Below are 27,383 nucleotides of genomic sequence, written 5' to 3' on the forward strand. Positions count from 1 at the left end.
ACTCACCCATAAAAAGACACAGACTAGCAGAATGGATTCGAAGACAGAACCCTTCCTTCTGCTGCATACAAGAAACATACCTCACCCTCAAAGACAGACATTACCTGAGAGTTGAAGGTTGAGAAAAAATTTTTCAATCAAATGGACCCAAGAAACAAGCAGGGGTAGCAATCCTAATATCTAACAAACTAGACTTTAAAATAAAATCAATCAAAAGAGATAAAGGAGGTCATTACATACTCATCACAGGTGAAACCCACCAAGATGAAGTGTCTATCCTGAACATCTATGCCCCCAATACAAAGGCATCCACATTCGTTAAAGAAACATTATTAGAACTTAAATCTCATCTAAAGCCCCACACAGTTATAGTGGGAGATTTCAACACACCACTCTCACCACTAGACAAGAATACCAGACAGAAACTCAACAAAGAAGCAAAGGGTCTAATAGAAGTAATGACCCAACTGGGATTAACAGATATCTATAGAACATTTCATCAACATAAAAAAGAATATACCTTCTTCTCACCACCACATGGAACCTTCTCAAAAATCGACCACATACTTGGCAACATATCAAACCTCAGCAGCTACAAAAAAATTGGAATAACTCCATGCATCTTATCAGACCACCATGCCTTAAAATTAGAATTCAACAACAACACAAATTGCAGAAAACCTACAAACTCATGGAAATTGAATAATGCTCAACTGCACCATCCCTGGGTCAAAGAGGAAATAAAAAAGAAATTAAAGACTTCCTAGAATTCAATGAGAATGAAGACACAACATACCCAAACCTATGGGACACCTTGAAAGCAGTGCTACGGGGGAAGTTCATAGCACTAAGTGCTCACATGAAGAAACAGGAAAATAGTTATACCAGAGAATTATCATCACAGCTAAAAGCTCTAGAACACAAAGAAGCAAACTCCCCAGGAGGAGTAGACACCAGGAAATAATCAAATTGAGGGCTGAAATCAACAAAGTAGAAACCAGGAAAACAATACAAAGAATCAATGCAACGAAGAGTTGGTTCTTTGAGAAAATCAACAAGATAGACAAACCTTTGTCCAAACTTACCAAACAGCAGAGAGTGAACACGCAAATTAACAAAATCAGAAATGAAAAGGGGGACATAACAACAGACTCTGAGGAAATCCAGAGAATCATTAGGTCATACTTTGAAAACCTGTACTCCACAAAATTCGAAAATTTAAAGGAAATGGATGACTTCCTGGACAGCTATCATTTGCCAAAACTAAATCAAGAACAGATAAGCAATTTAAATAGACCTATAACCCCTATGGAAATAGAAGCTGTCATCAAAAGTCTCCCAACCAAAAAAAGTCCAGGTCCAGATGGCCTCAGTGCAGAATTCTACCACAAATTCAAAGAACAGCTTATACCAATTCTTCTCAAAGTGTTCCACATAATAGAAGCAGAAGGGTCTTTGCCAAACTCTTTCTATGAGGCTTCAATAACCTTGATCCCCAAGCCACACAAAGATACAACCAAGAAAGAGAACTTCAGACCAATATCCCTCATGAACATTGATGCAAAAATACTCAATAAAATACTGGCAAATCGGATCCAAGAACACATCAAAACAATCATTCACCACGATCAAGTAGGTTTCATCCCAGGGATGCAGGGATGGTTCAACATACGAAAATCCATCAACGTAATCCACCATATAAACAAGCTGAAAAACAAAAATCACATGATCATCTCACTAGATGCTGAAAAAGCCTTTGACAAAATCCAACACCCCTTCATGATAAAGGTCTTGGAGAGATCTGGGATAACAGGAACATACTTAAACATAATAAAAGCCATATACAGTAAACCAACAGCCAACATCAAACTAAATGGACAGAAACTCAACGCAATTCCTCTAAAATCAGGAACAAAACAAGGCTGTCCACTCTCTCCATACCTTTTCAACATGGTACTTGAAGTTCTAGCTATTGCCATAGACAACAAAGGGGGATCAAGGGGATACAAATTGGGAAGGAAGAGGTCAAACTTTCACTGTTTGCAGACGATATGATAGTTTACATCAATGACCCAAAGAACTCTACCAGGGAACTCTTACAGCTGATTAACACCTTCAGCAAAGTGGCAGGCTACAAGATCAACTCAAGAAAATCAGTAGCCCTATTATATACAGATGATAAAAGGGCTGAAAGAGAAATCAGAGAAACATCACCCTTTACAATTGCCACAAACAACATAAAATACCTTGGGGTAACGCTAACCAAACAAGTGAAAGACCTGTATCATAAGAACTTTGAATCATTAAAGAAAGAAATTAAAGAAGCCCTCAGAAAATGGAAAGATCTCCCATGCTCTTGGATAGGTAGGATCAATGTAGTAAAAATGGCAATCCTGCCAAAAGCAATCTACAGATTCAATGCAATCCCCATAAATATCCCAGCACAATTCTTCACAGACCTTGAAAGAACAATAATCAATTTTGTATGGAATAACAAAAGACCCAGGATAGCCAAAACAACTCTGTTCAACAAGGCAACGTCCGGAGGCATCCCCATCCCTGACTTCAAGCTCTATTATAGAGCTATAGTCCTGAAAACAGCTTGGTATTGGCACAAAAATAGACAGGTAGACCAATGGAATCGAATTGAAAATCCGGGTATTAACCCACACACGTACGAACATCTGATCTTTGACAAAGAAGCTAAAAATATACAATGGAATAAAGAAAGCATCTTCAACCAATGGTGCTGGCATAATTGGAGACTGGCATGTAGAAGAATGCGGATCGATCCATGTTTATCGCCATGCACAAAACTTAAGTCCAAATGGATCAAAGACCTCAACATAAATCCAGCCACACTGAACCTCATAGAAGAGAAAGTGGGTGGTACCCTTGAACGAATTGGTACAGGAGACAGCTTCCTGAACATAACACCAGTAGCACAGACAGTGAGATCAACAATTAATAAATGGGACCTACTGAAACTGAGAAGCTTCTGTAAGGCAAAGGACACAGTCAGCAAGACAAAAAGGCAGCCCACAGAATGGGAAAAAATATTCACTAATCCCACATCTGACAGAGGGTTGATCTCCAAAATTTACAAAGAACTCAAGAAGCAAGTCTCCAAAACAGCAAAGGACCCAATTAAAAAGTGGGCTGCAGAACTAAATAGAGAGTTTTCAATGGAGGAGTCTAAAATGGCTGAGAGGCACTTGAGAAAGTGCTCAACATCCTTAGCCATCCGGGAAATGCAAATCAAAACAACTCTCAGATACCATCTCACTCCTGTCAGAATGGCTAAAATCAAAAACACCAATGACAATTTATGCTGGAGAGGATGTGGTGAAAGGGGGACACTCCTCCATTGCTGGTGGGAGTGCCAACTGGTTCAGCCACTTTGGAAAGCAGTATGGAGATTCCTCAGAAAAATGGGAATAAACCTACCACAAGACCCAGCAACTCCACTCTTAGGCATATATCCAAAAGATGCCCATTCATACAACAAAGATGTCTGTTCCACTATGTTCATAGCAGCTTTATTTGTAATAGCCAGAACTTGGAAGCAACCTAGATGTCCCTCACCCGAAGAGTGGATAGAGAAAATGTGGTACATCTACACAATGGAGTACTATTCAGCAGAAAAAAATAATGGAATCATGAGATTCGCAGGCAAATGGATGACACTAGAAGAAACCATCCTGAGTGAGGTAACCCAGTCACAAAAAGAGAAACATGGCATGTACTCTCTCATATATGGATTTTAGACATAGATCTGGGGAGTGCCAGCCTAAAATCCTATGGCCAGAGAGTCTGGGAAACAGAAACTACATTTAGTGGCTGGTTAAGTACTGAGCTGAACTCAAGAAAGCCAGTATCAGAGAGGGAGGACTGATGATCAAAGGGATTAAGACTGGGCTGGTTTAACCCCAGAAACAGCTGACCAGACAAAGGTTAACTCTTGAATCCCAGGCATCAGCCTGGGAATCCAGCATGGGACTGATCAAGACCCCCTGAATCTGGGTGTCAGTGAGGAGGCCTAGGTAATCTATTGAGCCTTGGGCAGCAGATCAGTACCCATACCAAGTATACACACGGACTTTGGACTCCCATAGAACAATGTGAGGTGCACTCTCACCCTGAACTCTTGGGGAAGGGTCTAGGCCCTGCCCTATATGAAATGACAGACTATGGACACCCCCATGGAGGGCCTCACCCTCCCTGGGGGAATGAGGGGATAACGGGGGGGGGGGGGGATGGGGGAGGGCACGGGAGGAGGGGAGGGAAAAGGAGAGGGACCTGTAACTGACTTGTGAAGCAACCTTGTTTCTTATCTAAATTTAAAAAAAAGAATAAAAGAAATCATTATTTGATTAAAAAAAAAAGAATGGCATTAGGTCCTATAATGGAATGTTCCTTCAAATAATTTACCAAGAACTATTTGTGCCACATACATATGTTTTAATGCCACCAATATGCTAATGTATGTTTTAGTACCACTAATATGCTAATGTATGTTTTCATGCCACCAATATGTCCAACATCTCTGAATTTAAGTGAGCATGTGGTCAAAGAAGCAGAGCAGTTTGAATCACAGCCTGAGCCTCAGGTTTCCCCAGTTAAAATCCTGTCCTTCCAAGCACTCCCAAGGCTAGATAGCTCTTTCCATGTCACTTATCACTAAAGCTAGAGCAGGTTCTAAGTGTGCCTCCAAAGCCCACGAGTCTTGCCCAGTGCTGGGCATCCTTTATGTGTTAAGAGACACAAGATGCACTCAATTCCCTTTTATGTTGGAGGGATGCTGTGGGTGGAGAATGGTCCTGATATGTGTATGTCAGCAGATCAAGTTGTCTGCTGGTCTTCTCTCAATGTAGACTCTCTTGATGGGACAGCTGAGCAATGAGCCACCAAGGCTACACAGACAGTTCTGAAGCCTGTGTGAGCTTTAAAACAGCAATTTAAAACAAACCCCAAGAGATAACAAAAATGCTAGAGCATGATGACAGCAAGGAAGAGTAATGTGGGCTATCTATCTGTCTGAAGAGCCCTATGTGGTCTCTGAGGTGTCCATGCTGAGGAGACAGGTGGAGCCATGACGCCCAGCGAGTATAAAACAGCCCCTTGCCATCCAGATGGAGCAAAGCTTTCTCTATGCTTGCCCATTGTTTCAGATCGCATCCCAAAGCTCTTAGAGCCATTCATTCCTCATTTATAATTTATATTTCTTTTACTGCCTAATAATTGATTTTTTTTCATTTCCTTCAGCTCTGGGGCGTTTAGCTGACTTACTCCTGAATTGTACTTTCCACAATATTGTAAGCCTGCCTTCTTTAGTCAGCTACTTTATGAAAAGGGTATCACATCAATTGCCACTAATTTTAGTCTTAGCACCAACACGCCCAAATATACTTCCCTGTTCCCTTACCATGCCCAATTTGTGGTATTTCAAATCGTGAGTTGCCTTTCCAAAGTGTTTTCAGAACCAGCTCTGTGCTTCTGTGTGCTGTGTGAGGGAGATGATGGCAAGGCAAGGTCTTGTCTACTAAGCCAGGCACCCCTTTGCCCAGCAGGTCTCTTTTCTCACAATCTCAGACTTGGATTCTTCTCATGTCTACTTGGTATGGTGTCTCTGTTTCAGGAGTTCATTCTGCAACAGTGTCTGGAAGGATGAACTCTGCTACATCTAAAAGCTAAACAAGGCATCACGATTCCCAAAAATAAGTTCAACCACAGCAGACCACAAGATCACACAGTTCTCTAAAATCTTAGGATATGTAGGTCTTCTTGGCTACTTGCAGCTGTTTCCTGTGTGCTTTTATTATTTTTCTTTTTATCTCCTGTGTCTTTAGAGCTATTTTCCAAAGACCTTAAAATCCAAGTCTGAGCCATACATGTCTCCAAATCTAAGGTAGAGAGTACGGATTCATATATACATATACATACACACACATATATACACAAACACATACATTTTATGATTTGATTCAGGTCTTCATATGACTTGTTCACTTGTTTGTTTGAAGCAAGACTGTCCTGGCTAGAATACTTATAATTTATCATGTAAATGTCTGCCCTTGCCATTTCCGTAAGGCTCAGCTGTTGTTTTTATGCAGCAATCAGACTGTTTCTAAATTACACTTAGCTTCTCCTGCAGAACTGCCTGGCTGGACCAGCCAACAAGTATGTGGGCTGGCCTCAAGCTCACAGGAATCCTCTTGTCTCTGCTTTGGGAATACACAATCACACCCAGCTGCTTCTGGTCTTCAAAACAGACCTAAGAGTCACTCTGATCTTCAAGCTCACTACTCCAGCTCATTACCTTCCTCTCTCTGCTAGAGAGTGTTCCTGAAACCCACGGTGAGCTTTGCTGATGGATACAGATGCTGTTAGGTAGGTCCATGTAATTTTCCCCATTAGGAAGAACAGACAGAGGGCCACAGGGAAAAGTCATGGGAAGAAACCGAAGCACTGCCCTTGAGATTTACACGTGGCTCAGCTGGTGTTTTTACATAGGAATTAAGACTGTTTCTAAATTAAACTTAGCTTCTAGGGCAGGACTCCTAGATACTAGCCAACAAGGATCCAGCAACTGCACTAAAATTCTGGATCCGTGATGTTAAAGGTTGGAACATAGCAATGAGCCTAAAACTAAGGAGGTCAGAAAATAGTGAAAGAAAAATAGGGAAGGAGCTCACTGATGGGATGGGAGAGGAAAGTGTCTGGGATACAAGAAGGATGGGTTTCACAGAATCCAAGGTGATGGGTTCTTCCAGCTGGGTTTGTAGCTGTCACTAGCAGGTCAGAAGACAAGGTCATTCCATCTACGAAGCAACGACTAGCCACTATTCCATCTACGAAGCAACGGCTAGCCACTTACCCTTCAATAGACTAGTGAGGTCACACTCGAAATCAAGTGGTATGGGAATCAGAGATGGGTAGCTCAACAGTGTGATGCATGCCAAGAAAGTCTGAAGTTTTAAGAAAGACCGGGGGACTCAGAGAGGAAAAACACACAAACAAACAAACAAAACCAAGATATAGAGGGGACCCAGAGAATGTATTCTGCCAAGAGGAAGAAACTAGAGCAAATGTAGAGGAGAGAGGGAACTGACTGATGTCTTGGAGAGGGAAAAGAATCTCTTTTGTCTGGGTCTAGGTGTGGTATATGAGTGTTAGGCCAAGGGGGATAATGAGACCCTGGCCCTTCCTCCTCAGCTTCCCGTGAGATGACAGGTTTGCCCCATCACACATCCCTCTCCTATCATGTACTGCCTCACCACAGGCACAATGGCAAAATAGACCAAGCAAGCAAGGACCAAAGCTAATAGAAACGTAACACAGATGCTAAGTTCTGAAGGCACATCACCCCTTTCCTTTGTAGAAGAAAAGGCAGGTGCAGGACAGTGACAAACATCTGGAGCTGGCCAGGAAAAGATCTGCCACCAGGCATGGCGTCTGCTCGTAAGGCTCATGGTCACAGTGTACAGTAGCAATAATCACATGGTGTGTCTGTGTCCACAAGGGGCTTCCAAGAACAAGGCATAGAAAATGGCAGCTCAGGATTAAGGATGGACAGACAGATATACCAGAAGAAGCCACCATGAAAAGGAAACTGAGTGTCAGGGACAGTGAGGCAGAAATGATTATAAGGCTTCTAGGCAGACAGGACTCAAGGAATGGGGTCTTTGGTAAGAGTCACTGGTTTCTTAAGCAACAGTGGGAGAGATGAAGGAATGCTGTCACCGAGTGAAACTGTGAAGTTCCCATTGTCAGAACTGGCCTACATCGACGTCAGGATTGGGTCTGAGGCTGTGTCTGAAGATGTGAACTCTAAGATGAAGGTCACAGAGCTGCAATCTGTTTAAGATACTCAGAGGCCAGGGTGATGCTGCATAGGACGAAGGCAGGGACAACACACAGGATGAGGAGTGGAATAGCCACCATTATTTTAAGAGCACAGGGCAGTGACCTAAAGATGCTGACAAGTATAGGCCTCTGAAGTAGTGAGCGAATAGTTCAATCTCAAAAGGAAGCACTATTGAAAGGAGAAAAAAAATGACTTTCAGTTTTTTCACCCCTATTACCCAAATGCCTGCTGATGACCTGCTCTATGTTTCTGGGTTTTGTTTGCAGTAAGGGGATAGAACACAGAGCCTCATGTATGCTAGGCAAGCATACCCCTGTGAGCTACCTCAGCTGTATTGTATCTGCATGATTTGGGGATCATCCTCTCCTACCTGAGTTCATCTGTCCAAAACCAACTCCTCTAATTTACTCTTCTTTAATCTGTCCTTCAAATTCTAGACAGTAGCACTATAAATCATTTAGACAAACCAGACATCATCTCTACCATCCATCCTTACTGCACATCCAGGCTGCTTCCTCCTCACACCGGCGGCTCTCAATGTGCTCTTCAATAAAACTCAGGAACAAAAGACCACCTGAAGCCATGGTGCTGGCACAAGCCTGTCATCCACAAACTGGGGTGCATGGGGAGAGGGGTGATAGCAGGAGAATCGAATGTTCCAGGCCAAGACAGCAAAACTCTCTTTCCAAACAAAACAAGCAGTGGTAGAGTGCTTACCTAACATACACCAAGTCCCAAGTTCAATCCCTAGCATAGAAAAAAAACACAGATCTGAAGTCTTAGCACAAGTTCTGCTATGCAGCCATTGCCCTAAAACATTTGAAGATCATTAACTTTGGAATTCTTTTTATTTCATGTTGTCTGAAGGCTTGTATTTCCTGATTCTTTTTATTTGTTAAGCACAATTTGAAATTTTATGAACACATTACAAAAAATCATTTGGACTGCTTGACTTGATAAATCAAGCTAATAACGTTCACTTTGAATTACATGACTCATTTTAATTCTATGTATTTCTTTATACATTTTAGTTCACCTTCGTTAAACAAGAAACACCCATACTTTAGCCCTTTTGTCATCTGTGAACGTTTTATTAAAATTCTCAATAACTCTATTGACATCAAGTCATGGAGTAAAAAGCAATGGCATCATTGAATTCTAAGCAAAACATCCTTGCCAATGCACGAACCAGACATGCAGCAAAGCAGTTTACGGTTTGTTCTACACAGTTTTCAGGAGAGAAGCTTGTAAGGGCTAGACTTCGTGCACAAAGGAAAAGCTGCTGCTGAGAGTGGAAGCTGTTGGCCCCTGGGCCTTGCTGACCTCCCCCATCCCACCTGTCACACCAACATTCACATTTCTCTTCTTACTAATCCGGTCTTAAAGCTAAATTCAACTCCCCCTTATCCAGGGCAAAGGTTCAGAGAGAGGGAACATAAGGACATTACTAGCCCTGACTCTGAGACTGCAGCAGTGTTCCCCTGCTAGAAACTGCTTGCACTGCACCTCTGCCCCCCTCCTCCTACCGCAGCCTCCAAACCTTGATACCCACTCCTGTGAGACGGAAATGTTTCTTTGCGGTACCATCAAGAAAATGGAGACATGGCTTGTGCACTCAGTTGCTTGAAAACTTGTTTGGAAGACAGTAAAAGTTCAATACTAACTTTCTCCCATGAGGACCAGTAACAGTTAGGAGTAACTTTCATTGAAATGTAACAGCTCATCTCTAGCAGAAGGATTCTCCATTTTACTTAAGGTTCTTTGCAAGGAAGGTTAGCTATAAGAACAGATTAAAAAGTAAACAGCAATGTCGGTGTAGATTTACCTTTATTTTCCCTGCACCATGAATGACCACATAGCTACAGCAGAAGCCAGAAAATTGTGATGTCCAGGACACTCCATGAAAGTCCTCATTTTTGGAGAATTGGAAAACACAAAACAAACAAACAAAGAATACTTTAAGGGGAAAAAAAGCTCTTAGAGAACTCATAGATCCTAACACACAGAGGTAAGTCCCAAACCAAAACCCAGCAAAACCAAAACATAAATGCTTACTCTGGTAAGAAAGCCAATTGAAAGGCAAAGAAAAAATATCATCTTGAGAACCCCACTTCCTTTCCCTTCAAACAGAACCTCAGAACAGGTGGGACTCAGTCACTCTGTGTGAGTCCCAATCCTGGTGTTTCTCATAACGGAGTCATGGAGTTGTAGCCCAGCTGTAAAGCCCTGGGTCCTCATTTTCCCAGTGGCCTAAATCAATCCCCAGTCCAGGACAAGATGCTGAGCAAGATGCCTAATTATTTCAGGCCACTAGGGTAAGCACTATTCCTGGCAACTCTGCAAGCAGCACCATGGACGAGGGTTTCTAATTCTCTTTGGTGATTTGGCTCAGTTGTAAACAGATTTTTCTGTTAGTCTTTCAGACAGGCAGGCAGGAAAGGCAGCTCCAGTTCTGTGAGAGACAATTCTGTTCAGGAAACACTCCTCTGCCCTCGCTGGCCTTTTGACACCCTTCCTTACAGTGAGAGTCCTGTGTGTTCGTTCACCTGGCCACATAGAGGCCACTTAGCCTGAGCAACAGCAGGAATGCACCATACAACTGCTTCTCTGGGAGGCCTTCTGAGACCCCTGCTTGTGACTGGAGAAGACTGCCCCCACTGACACTGAAGGTCTCAGGAGAGACTTTGCTAAGTGACCCAACTATCCTGTTGCCAATTCCTGAATTCTTCACTGGGTACGGCTGTCACAACATACTAAGCCATTATGTAACCTAGAAAGGGAAGGGCACCGCTGGTGTTTCCCTTCAGAAAACGGTGAAAAGGGTTGAAAGATCTGGAGGTTTGTGAACTCAACAAGGTGGTGGTGTTGCAAGAGAGTGGATCGGCTGACATCTGTCCCGGTTTAGCAGGTCACAGCTTCTTTGTACCACTAGAGGAGTGTCTTACTAAATTTCTCCTTGAAAACTTCTGTTTACTCTCTTAAACCGTGGGCACCAGTGGAGAGGTTCCAGGTGTGCATTCCAGGCACTCAAGCAATATACACAGACTGAGCCTGTTTGGCTACACATGTCCAGGCTCAAGAATTTAAGTTGAGAAAAGATGAGGGAACAGGCTGGAATGTAAAAGACAATGCGCCTGCAAAGCCAGACAGAAAACCTACCATTATTACAACGAAAAACTAACCAATTTACGCCATGCTTTTTGAAACTGCATTGCTCGCTCTCTGAATCTTCATTAAAGAGACGCAAACACATGTGCCCTGAAATGGGTAGGTGTAAAAGAACATTCTGCACAATTATATCTAGGCTGCCACAGATTTATCACATGCAGACATATATTTGGAGCATATTAATTCATGATGACAGCTGCGCATGGCAAATCCAACAGCGCACAAGTTGGAATGCTGGAGGAAGAAAAAAAAAACCGCAACTACAAACCCATGCAGGCACACACACATACGAGTTTTTCCCCTCATCACACACGTGGCCTCACTTACAGAGATTTAACACAATTGAAAAGCCCCCAAACAGCGGAGGTTCCCGCAGCCCAGAGCTCGGCCCCCACACCACCAGTCGCGCTTTCATCCACAGGCTTGACGGTCGCTCGTCCCAGAGCACACTCGCCCTCCCACCCACGCCCCGGTGCGCCGACACACGTGCGTCCAGAGCTCGCGCGCCGGTCAGCCGGCGGGGAAGCGCGGCTCCGGGGGCTGGGGGCAGGGCCCGCGGGCGGGCGGACGCGTCGTGGGGCCGGGCCTCGGCGCCCAGGGAGGGGACTAGGGGCGGGCGCGGGGCGGCGCCCGGCTCACGTGGGCGGGCGGGAGCAGCTGAAGGTCCGCTCGGGAGCCTGGGCTGTCCTCTCGCGCGCGGCGCTGGCCGGGGCGGCGGCGGAGGAGGAGGCGAGAGGCGGCGGCGGCGGAGGCGATAGAGGAGGGGAGGGCGGGGGCGGCGTCGGACTGGAGCCGATCGGCGGTGCGAGCTGCCCGGGGCGCAGTCGTGAGCTCGCCCGCCGGGCCCCTACCCCTAAGCTACACCCTGCCGTGCCCAGCTCTGCCGGCGTCCGTGCCCCCGCGGCGAGCGCGCCGGGGCTGCCCCCCGAATGACGGGCGGAAGGTTCGACTTCGACGATGGCGGCACCTACTGCGGCGGCTGGGAGGAGGGCAAGGCGCACGGGCATGGCATCTGCACGGGGCCCAAGGGCCAGGGCGAGTACTCTGGCTCCTGGTCGCACGGCTTCGAGGTGGTCGGAGGCTACACCTGGCCCAGCGGCAACACCTACCAGGGCTACTGGGCGCAGGGCAAGCGACACGGGCTGGGGGTGGAGACGAAGGGCAAGTGGATGTACCGGGGGGAGTGGTCACATGGTTTCAAGGGGCGCTACGGGGTCCGGCAGAGCCTGTGCACCCCCGCCCGCTACGAGGGTACCTGGAGTAACGGGCTGCAGGACGGGTACGGCGTGGAGACCTACGGGGATGGAGGTGAGCGACGTCGCGGCGGCTCGCGGGCTAGCACGGTGGGCTCTCCGGGGCTGCGGGGACGTGGGGAGGACGCGAAGCGCACGCGTCCGGAAACCCGCCAAAACACCTGGGGAGGTCCCCATCCCTCCGGCCCCCCTCATCCCACCGCAAGACTGCGTGGGTACGCGGCTGGGGCGCGAGGGTCTGCTCCGACCTGGTTCCCCGGGCGAGCGGGGTGTCCACACCCAGGGAGTTAGGCGCGCGTGTACCTGGCTGGGGCCAGCTCCGCTGCCACCGGGAGGGTTGGGCAGGAGAGAGGACGCTGTCACTTGAGCCCTTCACATTACGTTCCTGATCCCTCCCTCTCCGGGCCGGGTTTGAAATCGCCACTCTGGTGGAGTTAAGACAGACGCCTTGGGCTGCTCCGCTGCCGGTCGGTGCTGACCGCCCTACGGTTTGGTTTCACGTGGAGTCTCGTATTTCGCTTCTGGTCCTCTAGTTAGCCTAAAGATAGAAGCCAGAACCCCATAAGTAGGATGTTGGGGAGTTGGACCTTATGGAGGGTGTATTTTGAAGAGTCCTAGTTATGGGCAGCGAAGCGACCACTGAAAGCAGGTGAAATTCCCAATTTTCTCCCTAACTTTCACTTGGCTCCTTAAAGTACTTTGAATCAGCAGACTGTAATCTTTGCTGACCTGGAGAGCTCTCTGCAAATTACTGGGAAAATGCTTTCTGAAAAGCGACGGAGGAGTTGCCATTAAAAAAAAAAAGATAAAGAAAAAGTTGAAGAGAATGCTTTATCCCTGATGTTCATTAAAGGGTGCTAAACACACCTGGATGCTATTTAACGAAGTTTGCCTTGTAATTGTGTTTACTATAGGTCAGGATTCATTTTTCTCTCTAGGAAGAGCATACATTAGTGAAACAGGTGTCAAAATTTGATTAATTTCTTTGAAAACAAAGCCGAGGGAGACGAGTGGCTTATGTTTTGGCAAAGTACACTTTCTGATAATAAATATAGTCCTGTTTAATTGAAACGGATTGTAGGAGGCTATGTCACCTTTTGGAATTAAGCCGCTTCAGAGTTGGAGGTTATTAAAGGGATCCAATTAAAAGTTTCTCCAGCCCACTGAAATCCCGTTATGCGATTGCTTATATAAAAGCTTATACAATTTGTACACTTCACTTGCTCAGAACACTTGGACCGTGTTTCAAATGCAAAACAGCAGAATGGTAGGATTTTTTTAAAGACATCTTTTCACCCTACAATATAAATAAAGGCTATGGCTCTCAAGGATTAAAGGGAGGGTCTTAATACTTTTCTATGGGCCGAGCCCTGCATGCCATGGTAGGTAACAGTGGGCCTTAAATATTTGGAAGCACCAGAAAATGCCTTGGTTGACAGCCTTATGAGTGTTTGAGACTGAATTTGATTCGAAGCCTTAGCTCTAATGTAACAAAATACTGTGCTCAACAGTGGAAAACTTGTTTTTTTTTTTAATATTATCATTGCATAGCCCTTATTTTGAAGATTATAAAATAGACATGCTTTATTGCAACTTAATTACAACATAGGCGTCTTTTGAAAGTTAAAACTCATTAAATGAAACCTGGTGGTTTAGAGTATTCGTTATCCCTAGTAATCAAAACATAGAACACGGTAAAAGCCATTTTTGTGTCTATTTGTAGAAGGCCAGATACACCTCCAAATGACCATGAATAATCTGCCTTCTGTTTTAACTAACTTTGAAAATTTAAAAAGACAAAATTTGGCATCATCATAGCACTGTGGTTTTCTTTTTCTACAAAAAAAACGTTGTGCTATAGTCAGAAAAACAAATTTAAGCATGTAGATCACTTTTGAATGTCCATTTCCTGGTTTCTCTCATGTCACCACATTTTATCAGAAAGTGCATAAATTTAAAAAATGGCCTAAACAGAGCTATATTGCTACAGAGGTTTAATTCCAAGTGGAAACACCAGCTTCTTCCTAAGAGTTAGCTTAATTTTGTCTCTCCATGTATTTCTGGAGACAATAGAGAAGGAAGTTGTAATTCCATGTGAGAAGTATCACTTTATTTCACTAAAGATTTCTATGTAAAGTGTTGCTGAGATAGAAACTCCCTAAATATTAAGAACTAAATGCATCATATTCATGAAATCCAAGTCTACATTCCCAGATTCTTTTTGTAAATTCTGATCTGCTATACTTTTAAAAAATCTGTTATAAAACTATAGAAGATATCTAGAAAGACCCACTGTTCTATTTATGTATTTGAATTGTGGGGTCACTTGTAGCTCAGGCTAGCGTCAAGCTGGGGATGACCTCAAACTATAAACATTCTGCCACTACCTCTCCAGGACCAGGTGAGGATGGAATCCAGGCTTCATTCATGCCAGACAAGCACTCTACCAGCAGAGCTACATCTTCTACCTCACCCATGTGATTTATTTTTGGGGTTTTTTTGTTTGTTTTGTCTGCAGAATTACAGTTGCATGTAGCCTTTCAAAGCATATACTTAAGCTTGGCACACAGCAGTCCAAGTTTGACTAAAATTCATTCCAATCTGGATACCATCCATTATGATATTGTGCAGTTAAGATGGACAGATCTTTAGAAATCAGCTCCCAAATGAATACAATTTGAAGCAGAACCTGAAAAAAAAGGATGTTATTTTCATGTTAAATATGTACTGGAATTTAGGGATGGAGAACAGTAAATCGTACCTCCTTTTGAACAAAAGAACTTGGGAGGCCACCTGCTTCATAAAGAAATGGGTTCTGTTTTCTAGGTTCATTGACTAAACCAAACTGCTTTCAAACTCAGATCAACCACGTAGAGTTTGACCAAACTAGTTTCTAGTGGTGCTCTGGATGTCCTGGAGAAATTCTCTCCCATACTGTGATATCATAACAACACAGAAGGGAAAGGTGCCTGATACCTTTGTTCCTTGTCACTGTCCTCCTATTCTATAGTTCCAAAGATATTTAAACTATCTAATTATTGCTGGTTTTTAAACAGCCTGAATGTTGAAGCAGATCTTTGGAAAGTCTACTGGCTTGATGTTGGAGTTGTCATTTGGAGGAAAGTGGCCATTAGTTTTCTGTTGATGTTTAGGCTCTACTAAGATGGGATAGTTGTGTTTTAAAGGCATAAATACTTAACACCAAATAGCATCTTTATAAACTATTTTAGCAAACTCATTCTATAGAAAAGTTAGAATGCTAGGAATATGGCATTTTAACTGAATAAAATGTCAAATATGGTGATTTGTTTTAGTGTGTGTATAAGGTTGTATAAATTTCATCCTACTATTTTGATTTTATCTAGAAAAAAGTCAAAGTTAGAAGTTTCTAATAAATCATTGTCTTTCCTATAGGGGCAGCAATGTTTGGAGATAGCTGTTATTCAATAGGAAGGTCATTATCATGCAAAACAAAAAAACACTAACATTTTTAAAACAGGGTCCAGCTGTGTAGCCCAGACTGGCCTGGAACACATGAATCTCCTGCCTCAGCCTTCCAAGTGCTGAAATTGCAGACATGTATCCCCATAAGCAGTATCTGAAATGTTTATATATAACAATCTTACCCTGTTTTGAGAGCTGTGCCTCACCCCATTAGAAGTTCATAGGTATGAAGTTAACTTCCCGTCTACCTAGACTATGGCAGTCATAGTACCAGACCCTTTACTTAGTATTTCATTGTTGCCTTCTGTTGTCAGTTTATGAACTGTAAATATATCAGAATGAGAAGAGGGAGAAGATAGTTTTGAAATTGATCCAAACCTTTGACTTGGGAACAGTTCCTATTAAAACCACTAGCTCATACAGACACAGTGATATGTCCTTGTAATCCCTACATTTAGGAGGCTCCCATAGGATTGAGAGTTCCAAGCCAACCTAAGCTACATACTAAGATACCAACTTAAGAAATAACAGTACCCCCAAAAGAATTAGCACTTGTTGCATTAAAAAAATAAATGTACCCCAATCAATGGAACCCTCCAAGGCGATGTAAAATACAAAGTATAATCAAAAACAGAACAAGATCAACAGACTGTAGTCATGATTTATTTTCTATGACATTGGGAATTGTTAAGAATAACACCAAAGCAATTACATCTAAAATTTCTTCCAGATAGCTACTCTGGGGTCATACAAAGAATGCAAAATTTGCCTTTAATTAAAGGGAATGAGCTTGACTTTGAAAATTCAAAGCTCCTTAGTTTAGCCTTTCTTTCCTCCAAAGAGCATTTAAAAACCCCTACCAGGATATTTTTTAATCTTATCTTCAATTATTAAGTAGAAAAACTCACTGAAAATATTTTTACAGTTTATATTACCTTTTACATTTATATTCCCATTATACTATTTACATTCTTATTAGACTTTTTAAAGTATAATATTCATTGAAAAAGTGATCTGGAGCAGCAAAATTTTAATGGACACTGTCAAGTATTCTTCTAAGATTTTTAAAGTTTCTTTCATCCGTCAGTTCATTCAAGCTCTGTAAACATAGTCTCTAGACAGCCGGAGACCACAGAGACCACAGGACTCATAAGCTATGAATGGGTTTGAAACATTTGCCTTCCTCTGAGAATCAGGTCCTACCCTCAGGTATTTGCAGTGTGTGGTGAGACTTACAGTGCTTTGCCAGAGATTAGGGAGAGCCGTGTAGAGAATGCCCAGGAGAAAACAAATTCCGCAAGTAATATGCTACTGGGCGAGCACACGTGGGCACACTCACACACACTCACACTCACATCAATCCCCAGCTTGCCCTTCCCTGAGTGTAGGATGTTTAATGTCATAGAAAAGCCAAGACAGCTTGTTAGACAACCCGTGTCCCATCACTGTTACTAGTGTTAAACCTTGGTGCTTTTTAGAATGCTGTACTGGGCAAAGACCTCAAAGCCATTTTTCAGCTAAATTAGTAAAACTTACATGTGAAACCATGACTAGAATACATTTTTTTTCTGCCTCACTAAGGTCTTTGATGCTTTCAGAAGGGAAAAGGTTATTTTCACTGATCACTCTATTTGTATTGAGCAAACGCAATTCACAACTCTGAGTGTATAGCTTGCTAGTGGAGCATTAGCCTAGTATATATAAGGTCTTAGGTTCAATTTCCTGAGAAACACAAACACTAAACTGTGATTCCTATGCATGCCTACCATTCCTAAAAGTTTTGAATGATAATCAGAAATCCAACTGATTATAGATTATAGATTAAATTACAGATTAAAACCATAAGAAATCAAGGCACCAGGTAGCCATTCACAGGTGAATGAAAAATGTTAACCAGGGATGCCCTCAAGAAGTGTGTTGAATTTGACCCTGGCCCTTCCTGTCCGGGGTACTGTACTCTCAGTGTACAGATGCCATCCCCCAAAACTCACACACTCTTACCGATCTGCTCTCTCAAAGGTACCTACCAGGGCCAGTGGGCTGGAGGCATGCGGCATGGCTACGGTGTGCGCCAGAGCGTGCCATATGGCATGGCCACGGTGATCCGCTCCCCACTACGCACCTCGCTGGCCTCGCTGCGCAGCGAGCAGAGCAATGGTAGCGTGCTACATGATGCTGCTGCAGCTGCTGCTGCAGACAACCCAGCTGGCACCAGAGGCGGCTTCGTGCTCAACTTCCACGCAGACACAGAGCTGGGCAAGAAGAAGGGTGGCCTCTTCCGACGGGGCTCTCTACTTGGCAGCATGAAACTCCGCAAGTCCGAATCCAAGTCTTCCATCTCCAGCAAGCGCAGCTCTGTCCGCAGCGATGCAGCCATGAGCCGAATCAGTTCCAGTGACGCCAACTCCACGATCAGCTTCGGTGATGTCGACTGTGATTTTTGCGCAATGGAAGATCATGTGGATGCCACCACCACGGAAACCTACATGGGCGAGTGGAAAAATGATAAGCGCAATGGCTTCGGCATCAGCGAGCGCTCCAATGGCATGAAGTACGAAGGCGAGTGGGCCAATAACAAGAGGCATGGGTACGGCTGCACCGTGTTTCCCGATGGCTCCAAGGAAGAGGGAAAATACAAAAATAATATCCTAGTCCGTGGAATAAGGAAGCAGATTATACCAATAAGAAATACAAAAACTAGGGAGAAGGTGGATAGAGCGATTGAAGGCGCACAAAGGGCTGCCGCCATGGCCAGAACCAAAGTGGAAATAGCAAACTCAAGGTATGTGAATACAGGGCGGGTGCTTTGGCTTAAGGCAGGGATGGAGGGTCTTCAGAACACTGTAGTTTTCTCTCTGCTGATGGTGTCACCAAATAGGTTCCCAGTACACTTGGGGGAGGGGGGAGACTGAAAATGATTGACTCCAACAGAATAAGAGTGAGAAACCATTTTCAAAAACTGTTAAAGGCACATGAGACAACCTTTCTTTTCTGAATTATGTCCCTAATATGTAACAACCTGATGGAGTTCATCCAGACATCTCTAAGTCCAGAAAGTTGGTATTTTTAAAGTGCCTCAGAAATACTGTCACTACTTTGTGTGTTAGAGAAATTATCCCTTTGTGTAGAAACATATCTACAATATAGGTTAAAATTCTGTTCGAGGCTTTTTGAATCAGCTTTGAGAAAGACGTAGAGGTCTAGGAAAGGAAGAAGCATAAGGGAAGAGGATGAAATCTAGCATGGATGTTGAAACAGCCAGAGCTCCTCCACAGGAACAGACCAGAAGGCCAAGGCTGGGAAGGATCGCCCCAGTGTGCAGGAAAGATTAGATCACTTGTGTATTAAAAGAAGGGGGCGGAGAGAACTTGACGTGGACAGATGGGATTCTTAGTGTGCCAAGGTTGGAAGAAAGTAGAGCAGTCAAGAGGAGGGCTGGCATACGCAGGAGAAAACGGGTCGGTAAGAGGTGGACAGAGGGATGCATGTGGGCAGGGGAGAGTTCTGTGTCGAGGTTTTACTCTAGAAACTCCGCTCCATGGTTCAGCACAAAGGATGGAGACACATGTAAGGATAGAGTTTTACTAATGATAGGCACCATCAGTTAGACAGCGCTGGTTTTGCTTGGAGGTCTTAGTTCTAGGTGTTAAGGACTGGCCATAGTTACATGTGACTTCAGACATAAATCTGGCATAGGATATTTAAAATCCTGTCTCTGCTTCAATAATACTCATCTGCCTTAATAAACCTTCTTCTGAAACCACAAAATATTAGCATGCCTTTGGATGTTTATTCTTAGTACTAAAATCAGTGAGTAGCCCCACCCCTTTTGGTTGGACCATAGGGAATTTAATTTTTTAAAAGATTTATTATTTATGTGTAGATGCCTACAGGAGGTTATGTGTGCCACATGCTGGTTCCCCCCAAGGTCAGAAGAGGATGTCTGGCGCCATGAAGCTGGAATGATAGGCAGTCATGAGCTACTGTGTGGATGCTAGGAACCAAACCCTGGTCCTCTACATTGAGTAGCAGGTGCTCTTAACCACTGAGCCATGTCTCCAGTCCCAGTATTTGAACTTTTAATACACAAGAATGTGGTAAATTCATAGCTGTTCTTTAACACTTCATGAACTCTAGACTCGTTTGCTTTGCTTTGAATAAGCCTGTTTTAGGAGTACTGTTGCATCTGAAGCAATGATTGGAAAGTGAAAAGAAGTCACTTTTTTGTGTTATTTTAGCCCACACAGTTTTGCTCAACGAGAACTCCCATGAAGGATTTCTCTGACGCTCTTTCCTGAGTACCCTCTGGTGTAACAGTTTTCTTTGCTAAGCACTAGATCTGCATGCATTTCAGGGCACTTGGCTCATGCAGTCTCTCTGACTTTGCTGGCCCTCAGCTCCCTTGTAGAGCTGACTCTGCATCCTTCACTTGCTAGGTCCCAATCTCTAATTTTAAACGCACTCCTGGAATCTTCCATCCCATGTTCTCCTTACAAGTTAATAGCACACTATAGGCAAGTTGGGCTTAGTGTATGGGAAATAACCCTGTGCAGGACACTCTTGCAAGTGATGTATTCTAACTTGGTTTTCATGGCGTGTTTAAATTCCTGAAGGGCATGCTTGTGGCACAGAGACAGTCTCTGACTATCCTAGCGACATGAAACATTTTCCCAAGTCAGAGCCACATTCTTCTGTTGGAACAAACACTCGGAGAGAGTGGCATGTGGTTTGGGGACACTGCCTCATATGTTGATGTACTGTATCACATAGTCAATAGCCCAGACATCTTCAGACCTTACACTTTCAGCAGCCGAGATGTCATTTAGCAACTTAAAAATACTCAATGCATTATGCTAAATGAAATGAAATGAAGGACAAATACTATTTGGTCCTACTTAAATGGGTCATCTGAAGTGGCCAAACTAAAAAACAGAGCAGAATGGTAGCTGTCAGGGGACAGGTGAGCTAAGTAGTCACTGCTTGTGGGTTTGGGGTTGAGGAAGTTTGAAATGTGTCTGCTTGAGAAATTCAGGCAGCACCGTGCCTGTAGTTCACAGTATTCAACTGTGCACTTCATTCTCTTAAAAGGAGGGTTGGAGTTGTGTGAGGTGTTTTTGTTTTTCCACAACACAAAGGTAGTATTCAGATGACATAACAGACAAAAAAAATTAAAAACACTCAACTAAACTTTTCTACTTTCTTTTATTTTCCAATGCCCTTGATGCAGTAGATACTTTTTTTAAAATTTAGGTTAGAAATAATCTTGTTTCACATGTCAATCCCAGCTCCCTCTCCCTCTCCTCTTCCCCTGCCCTCCCCACCAGGTCCAAAATTGCAGTAGATACTTTAACACAGAGTTTTGACTTTATCTTTGAAGAAGGTAGCTGACTGACTGACATTCTCCATGACATAGTTGTTTATAGGTGATGATATAACTAGGTATTAAACATCACAGGGTAGGTATAAAATGTATAGATGACTTACTAGCAGATTAGCTCTTTAAAAAATCAAAATTAGAGCCTGGGAGATGGCTCAGTGTGTGAAGGTACTGACCACTAAGCCTAATGACCTAAGTATAATCCCCCAGACCCACATGGGGAAAGGGAGAACCGACTGCTGATCTTCAGATATATGCCTACATATGCACACATTGGGAAATGTAATTTTTTTAACTTAAAATTAAAACTAGAAGGGATGTTCATAATTTATTGAACCATAGAACTTTTCCTCAGTTTCTGCTCTGATTCAAAAAGTATTGTTAAAAAATGACATTTTCCCCCTTCCCTTCTTGTCTTGATTGGGGTAAAATTCGTCTTCAGTGACTAACACGGGTTTCAACTCTGTTGCTTAAGAAATCTTAGATAGGAGAGCAGCTGCGATTATTTCAAGAAGGAAGCATGCCTGGCCATCACTAAGCTTCCATGCCAGTGGCTGACCTCAGCCTCCCTGCTATGTAGATGGCATACTCTCTGAGAGACTTCCAAACCAAGGAGAAGATGCCAGCACCCAAAACCAGACCCCTTGTCTTTCCTTCGCCCATATTTTTATCCTTTGATGGGAACTAACCAGCTGGACTCATGGGAGTATTTAGAGCATTATACCTAAGAATGGATCCCTTACAACATTGTGCTTGTTTAATATAAGTCTGTTTGGGTAGAGAAGACTAAAGGTCACAGCACCAGAACTTGAATGACTGATTGACTCCCCTCATATTGAGAGGTAGAGATGAGGCGTCATCCAAGATTATTCACTGTCCCTCTGAATGACCTGCTACCAACACTCATGACCATTCTTCTCTTAGCTCTTTCTCCAGCAGTTCCTTCAGTCATCCTTGTCCTGTCAATCCTGTCTCTCATTCAGTCACCATTTATTCCATTGTGACTCCAGTAATTCCTTAAGATGTTCAAGGAGGTTCGTAATACTTGAGAGCAAATGTTGTCGGGAAGAGAAAGCATTTTATTGAAAGAGCGAGTGAGAAGTGGTTCTTACAGAGCCAAACTTAGAAACTTGGAGAGGAGTTTGGACAAAAGCAGGGTTTTGTATTAAGCTGAACCTCAGGAAACAGTCATCATAGAAGAGGGGTAATGCACTGTGAGAGAGTGACGGGCAAGAGAGCTGACTTGGAGCCACTAAGGACCCAAATGACTGCTTACGCTAGGGTTATCCTATAATAGCATCAAGAGGATGCAAGGTGGTGGTAGATCAGAGAGTTCACGGGAACTATTGGTTCTGCACGTCTGTCCTGCTCCATTTCACTGAAACTAGTGGGGCTCACTGGTGTGTGGCTATCCAGGCTTCAGTCTTGGGATGTCAGTAACCATGGAACAGAACAATTAGCTGCGAGGGACTTGTGCTGCCACCATCAACCTCACCTAGACCGCCCTCACCACTTCTGGTGACAAGAGTGTTACCTGTCCAGCATCTGGGACAGGTAATGTCCCGAGGAACATTCTTCTCTCCTCCCTGCTAGCCCCACATGTCCGACTGTCGGCGGAGTGGACATGAGAAATACGAGCAGAAAGTGTGTAGAGGGTCTCGGGTTCAGATGGTTTGGTGCACAGGTCAACTCGCTGCATCTGTCTTCAGAACGCTAGGGTGGGTTTCACACTTTTCTGTAGATTTTTTAAAGACTGCTGCCCATACTTCTACAGTTTCTTACCCCCTCCCCACCAGAATGTGTTTTTCTCCTCCTGGCCAGATCTCCAGTCCTCACTCATGTCATATGTCCCCAAGGAAGGTACACAGGATCCCATGTTCTCCCCACTTCCGTCCTCCTCGGTGTGGATTAAGTTCCTGTGGTAATCGAGGTGCCGTTACATGACAAGCATATGAGACTCTTACTTCACAGCTGGATTGGGAGTGGCTGACCCTACTGGTAGTTCTGGTCCCTTTTGTGTCCCCAATATGACCTTTGATCAGGGGACAGTCAATTACATTAAGTTCTCATCGCTCAAAGTTTGAATACTTCCAGGCTTTCTGATATGGTTTTGCCGTGTATTTATGAACTATAGTTTGAAGGAAGAAAATGTAGTGCTAATAATTTGTTGTGCCATGATAGTCAAGGAAGTATAGAAAATGCAGAACTTAGTGGGACAGGAACCCCTTCTCCTCATGAAACCAACAGGCCAACTGGGTACATTGACAAGGTGTCTCCATTCTCAGCAGGAGTTGAGCTGGTCCAATAATAAACAGTAATTCCTCTACAGATTAGGAGCCTCCAGGAATTTTGTCCATAGTGATTATAATAACTGGTTCATTCTGTGCATTTGACAGCAACAAAGTAAGAGTGAGCAACAGAGCCTGTTCTCTCCTAAGGGTCAAAGGTGCCTGAATATTCAGCTGTCTCTCCCCCATCCCCCCCCCCCCAAAGTTTCTCTTGTTCTGCCTCTTTCTCGGTTAAACTGAATCATATCTGAGGCTAACATAGGAAGTTGTCCAGGATAGCTAGTTCAGTCCTTTATAAAAAAAAAATACTTCATTTAATTCACACTTCACTTGTGGGTAATTAAAATCCAAAGTTACCGTGAGTCAGTGCCGCTATCAATCCAAAATAAACTGATTACTCCTGATTTTAGACAGTGAGGGATGCAGGGAGGGTTCTTCATTCTGTTCCAGGTTGTGGAAAGTCGAGTCATTGAAGTGCACAAATTCTATTAGAAAAAGGATATTCTTTCTCTTGAGATCCCAAATGAAAGTTTGCGTTCATCTGTTGGTTTTGTTTATTTAGTGCTTTTGAGATAGCATTGCTGCTGTCTTGCCCACACTGGACTTAAACTAGTAATCCTCCTATCTCAGCCTTTGGAACCTTGGCATGACAGGCTACTTACTTCATACATGTCACATTTTAAAGACCATGTTCATTTTTCTATGATTTTTGTTGTTGCTGTTTTTCCTCTGGGTGTCTAGTTAGTTCTTAACTGTGAGCAAAGTAGTTTTTGGGGTTTTTTGTTTGTTTTGCTTTTACTGATTCTTTGTCAATTTCACAGCATGATTCCAGTCCCACTTATCTCCCTGTCCCCTTACATCTGCCCTCTGCTGCTGTAACCTCCCCCCAAAACAACAACAACAAACAAAAAAAGAAAATAAGAATCTTTCGGAAACTATAATGTAGCCCATTGAGACACAGAGTTTACCCTCTAGTCCACTCATCTTTCCTTGAAAGGTTAAATTGCCACAAGTCTTTGGTCTGGCTCAGGGCTGTGGTTTCTGCCACACCACCTAGAATGGGCTCTCGCTGGGGCCCCTCCTGGACACCCTGTCCTTGTCCTATGTCATGGAGGTCCTGCTGTTTTGGATTCACCCCACACACACATGCTCCAAGAGTTCATTGATGGGGTGAATGTTAGGTGGACCAGCTTGAGCCCTGGTTGAGCACAGTTGTTCTTATATGAAGATGAATTCTTTCCAATGCCTTAGAAACTAACTTACCAGGGACCTACTCAACAGATAATACTCAGGCATGTCCCCCTGAGTGGAGCATGGGCTATTTTTCTTCACATTATCACATGGTGCATCTCCACAAAGCTGGACGCTGTGTGCACAGTCACGAGCTCCAGTCTGCTCCATGAGGCTAAGGACAAGGCTCAGTAATGTGCATGAGGCTAGTCTGTTACTCAGCATCACACACACACACAAGGACCCCATTTCTGGCCTCTTACCTGTATGGAGTCAGCACACATATATTTTTAAGAGGCAGGGAAAACAAGAAATTTAAAGAGATGTATTTCTCCTCTTTAAAAAGAATGCCCATTCCTGTGGGAGCAAACTAGGAGCCTGCCCTAACTTCTTCCCTCTTGGTTGTCTATGGAGTATTTAATGACAAGCATGGCATCTCCATATCAGGGCCCTGAAGCTGTCCCTAGGATCCTGTCTGTGGGCGTGCAGAGAGAACAGCTGGAACCAGAAAGATGACCTCCCAGGGACAGTTCTGTCTGCCCCCAAGCCAGGAGTGAGGCTTGGCTGCTGGTGTGCTGGAAGGCGTGACTTGGGGACACAGAGAAACCACTGTGGCAGTTCTGACTCTCAGCCCCATGTTATATCACTCACCTACTGTTTAATAGGTCATTGCACACAACTCAGGAACACATTGTTAGGAGAGCCTTTTCATACCTCCGTTGGGCTGTCTTCTAAGGACCCTTCTTTCAAAATCTCTTTCTCTACCTCCCAAATCTGGGTTCATTAGGAAACTCAGACAGTGAGGTGGGCGTGTGTTTTGATCAAGTAGATGTAACCAAATACAAATTTAGTGATAATGAATGTTAGACTGAAGTCAATGCCACGCTGTTAACCAGACTTTCAGAATATTACAAACGTTCTTTAAAACCCAAGTCATACAGGAATGGCTCTCAATCTGACTAAACAAGGAAGGCAAGGAGGATGTTTTATGTGGTATGAATGGGATTTGAGGCGATATTTAATCCTGCACTGATTTGTCTGGTTCAAAATGACTTTGAAAGCGGGAGAGGGGAAGGGGAAAGTCTGCAGTCATTAGCCAGGCTTGAGGTCATATGTTGACGGACTTCCACCTGTAGCAGTTAGATTTCGCCTTGTTCAAATTTCACCAAATTCCATCTCATTTAGTGTGAAATAGAACACGTTCCTGATACTCTAATTGTGAAGAATTGTAGCAACAGTATCCTTTAAGTACAGCTGTATTTATAATGGAGGCCGGAGGACTGTTCTGTCCCCTGGGAAGCCCCTCAGAATTGGGATGGCATTTGCAGCCTTGTCCTATATATACTCTGACCTCAGCTCTGAGGCAGAGATGCTCTGTCTTTGGGCAAGTGGCAGAATCCCATGTGCAAGTGAGTACAGCTGTGGACTCCTCCCAGCAGCAGCTGCCAGCCGCCCGAGCTCCCCACTCACAACTTTCCATTATGGATTAAGCTGACTCTGCCAATCTCCCTTTACTCAAGACACCAAACTGGACGCTTGCAAGACTAGTGCCTTGCAAATCTTTGAGATGCTTTTCTTATTATAGATGAAATATGAACATTGTGTTTAGGAACAGGATCCAGCAAATGCCAAAGGTATTTATGTAAGTCACTCAGCTTTAGTACAACGGCCTCCTGAGAATAAAATCAAATCAGCTTTTCAGAATTTTGACCTTCTGTTTTAGTTGGCGTTTCACATTTGTTGTATAATATGCTAAATTCAAACTAAGCTGCTTTCTGAGAAATTTAATTAATATGTAAGGAGTCAAGATTGCCTTCAGAGTGCTGTACTCTTTTGAAGACAATCTCCTTAGACATTCTGTTTGGACCAAGAGAAACTTATTAAAGGCAACTGAATATATATCATGTACATATTCAGTCACTTTCTAATACTTTTCAAACAGTGTCAAGAGTAGTAAATAGTTTTCATTTGACGTCTGCTAATTTGCTGACTTAGGGTTAAAATTACTTACAATTTAATGGTACCAAATAATCAACCTTTGGTTTCAGTTGTTGGAAGACTTTTTTTTTTATGTTTTGCAGCATACTTTTGTTTTCATGTACCAGGGGCTCGAGGCATATGTGAGGAGCCAATTAGTTAGAATACATGGAAGAGATATACCACAGAAGCCAGCAATTTAAGGCTCAGGGGTGAGAATGAAGGCATATCACACAATTGACGTTAGTCATATTGTCATTGTGGTCCGTGTTCTCCATCCCATTCCTGCACAGCACAATGACTTGAAAATTGGTGAATCCATTGCTTGCCTTAAGAAGACACAGATGCCACTGAAGGGGTAGCATCTATCCCTTCCTTTCCTGTCACATCTTACTATGCACAGTAACATTTTTGTGTGGAATCTCAGAAAAGACATGCTCTAGTTTGTTTTCTGTTGTTGTGATGAAAGACTGACCAAAACCAACTTGGGGAGTCACTTGGGGAGGTCACTTGTCCTTCACTGAGTGAAGTCAGGGCAGGAACCTTGAGGTAGGAACTGAAGCAGAAGACCATGGAGGAGTGCTTACTATCTGGATCCCCATGACTTGCTCTGTCTTGTTTTTATACAACTCATAGCCACCTTCCCAGTGGCCTGGGCCCTCTTACACCAATCATTAATCAAGAAATTGCCCCCCACAAACATGCACACAGGCCAGTTTAAAGGACGCAGCTCTTCAGTTGATGTTCTCTTTTCTCGGGTTGCCCTAGTTTTGTTGTTG

The 27,383-nt window shown here is 43.6% G+C and overlaps 1 protein-coding gene across 4 annotated transcripts in view; it reads left to right on the forward strand.

The window, feature by feature from the left end:
- Positions 1–11,808: 11,808 nt before the first annotated feature.
- The window catches only part of Jph1 (junctophilin 1), an 86,728-nt gene continuing 71,153 nt past the window's right edge, over positions 11,809–27,383 (forward strand). For all 4 annotated transcript variants that reach the window (XM_021225263.2, XM_013110897.3, XM_005066771.4 and 1 more), the window contains exons 1-2: positions 11,809–12,343; positions 17,752–18,514. In XM_021225263.2, coding sequence (XP_021080922.1) covers positions 11,965–12,343; positions 17,752–18,514 — 1,142 coding nt within the window. In that variant the 5' untranslated portion in view covers positions 11,809–11,964. The remainder of the gene's footprint in view (positions 12,344–17,751; positions 18,515–27,383) is intronic.

This window comes from Mesocricetus auratus, unplaced genomic scaffold (assembly GCF_017639785.1).
Source record: "Mesocricetus auratus isolate SY011 unplaced genomic scaffold, BCM_Maur_2.0 Super-Scaffold_6730, whole genome shotgun sequence".
NCBI lineage: Eukaryota > Metazoa > Chordata > Mammalia > Rodentia > Cricetidae > Mesocricetus > Mesocricetus auratus.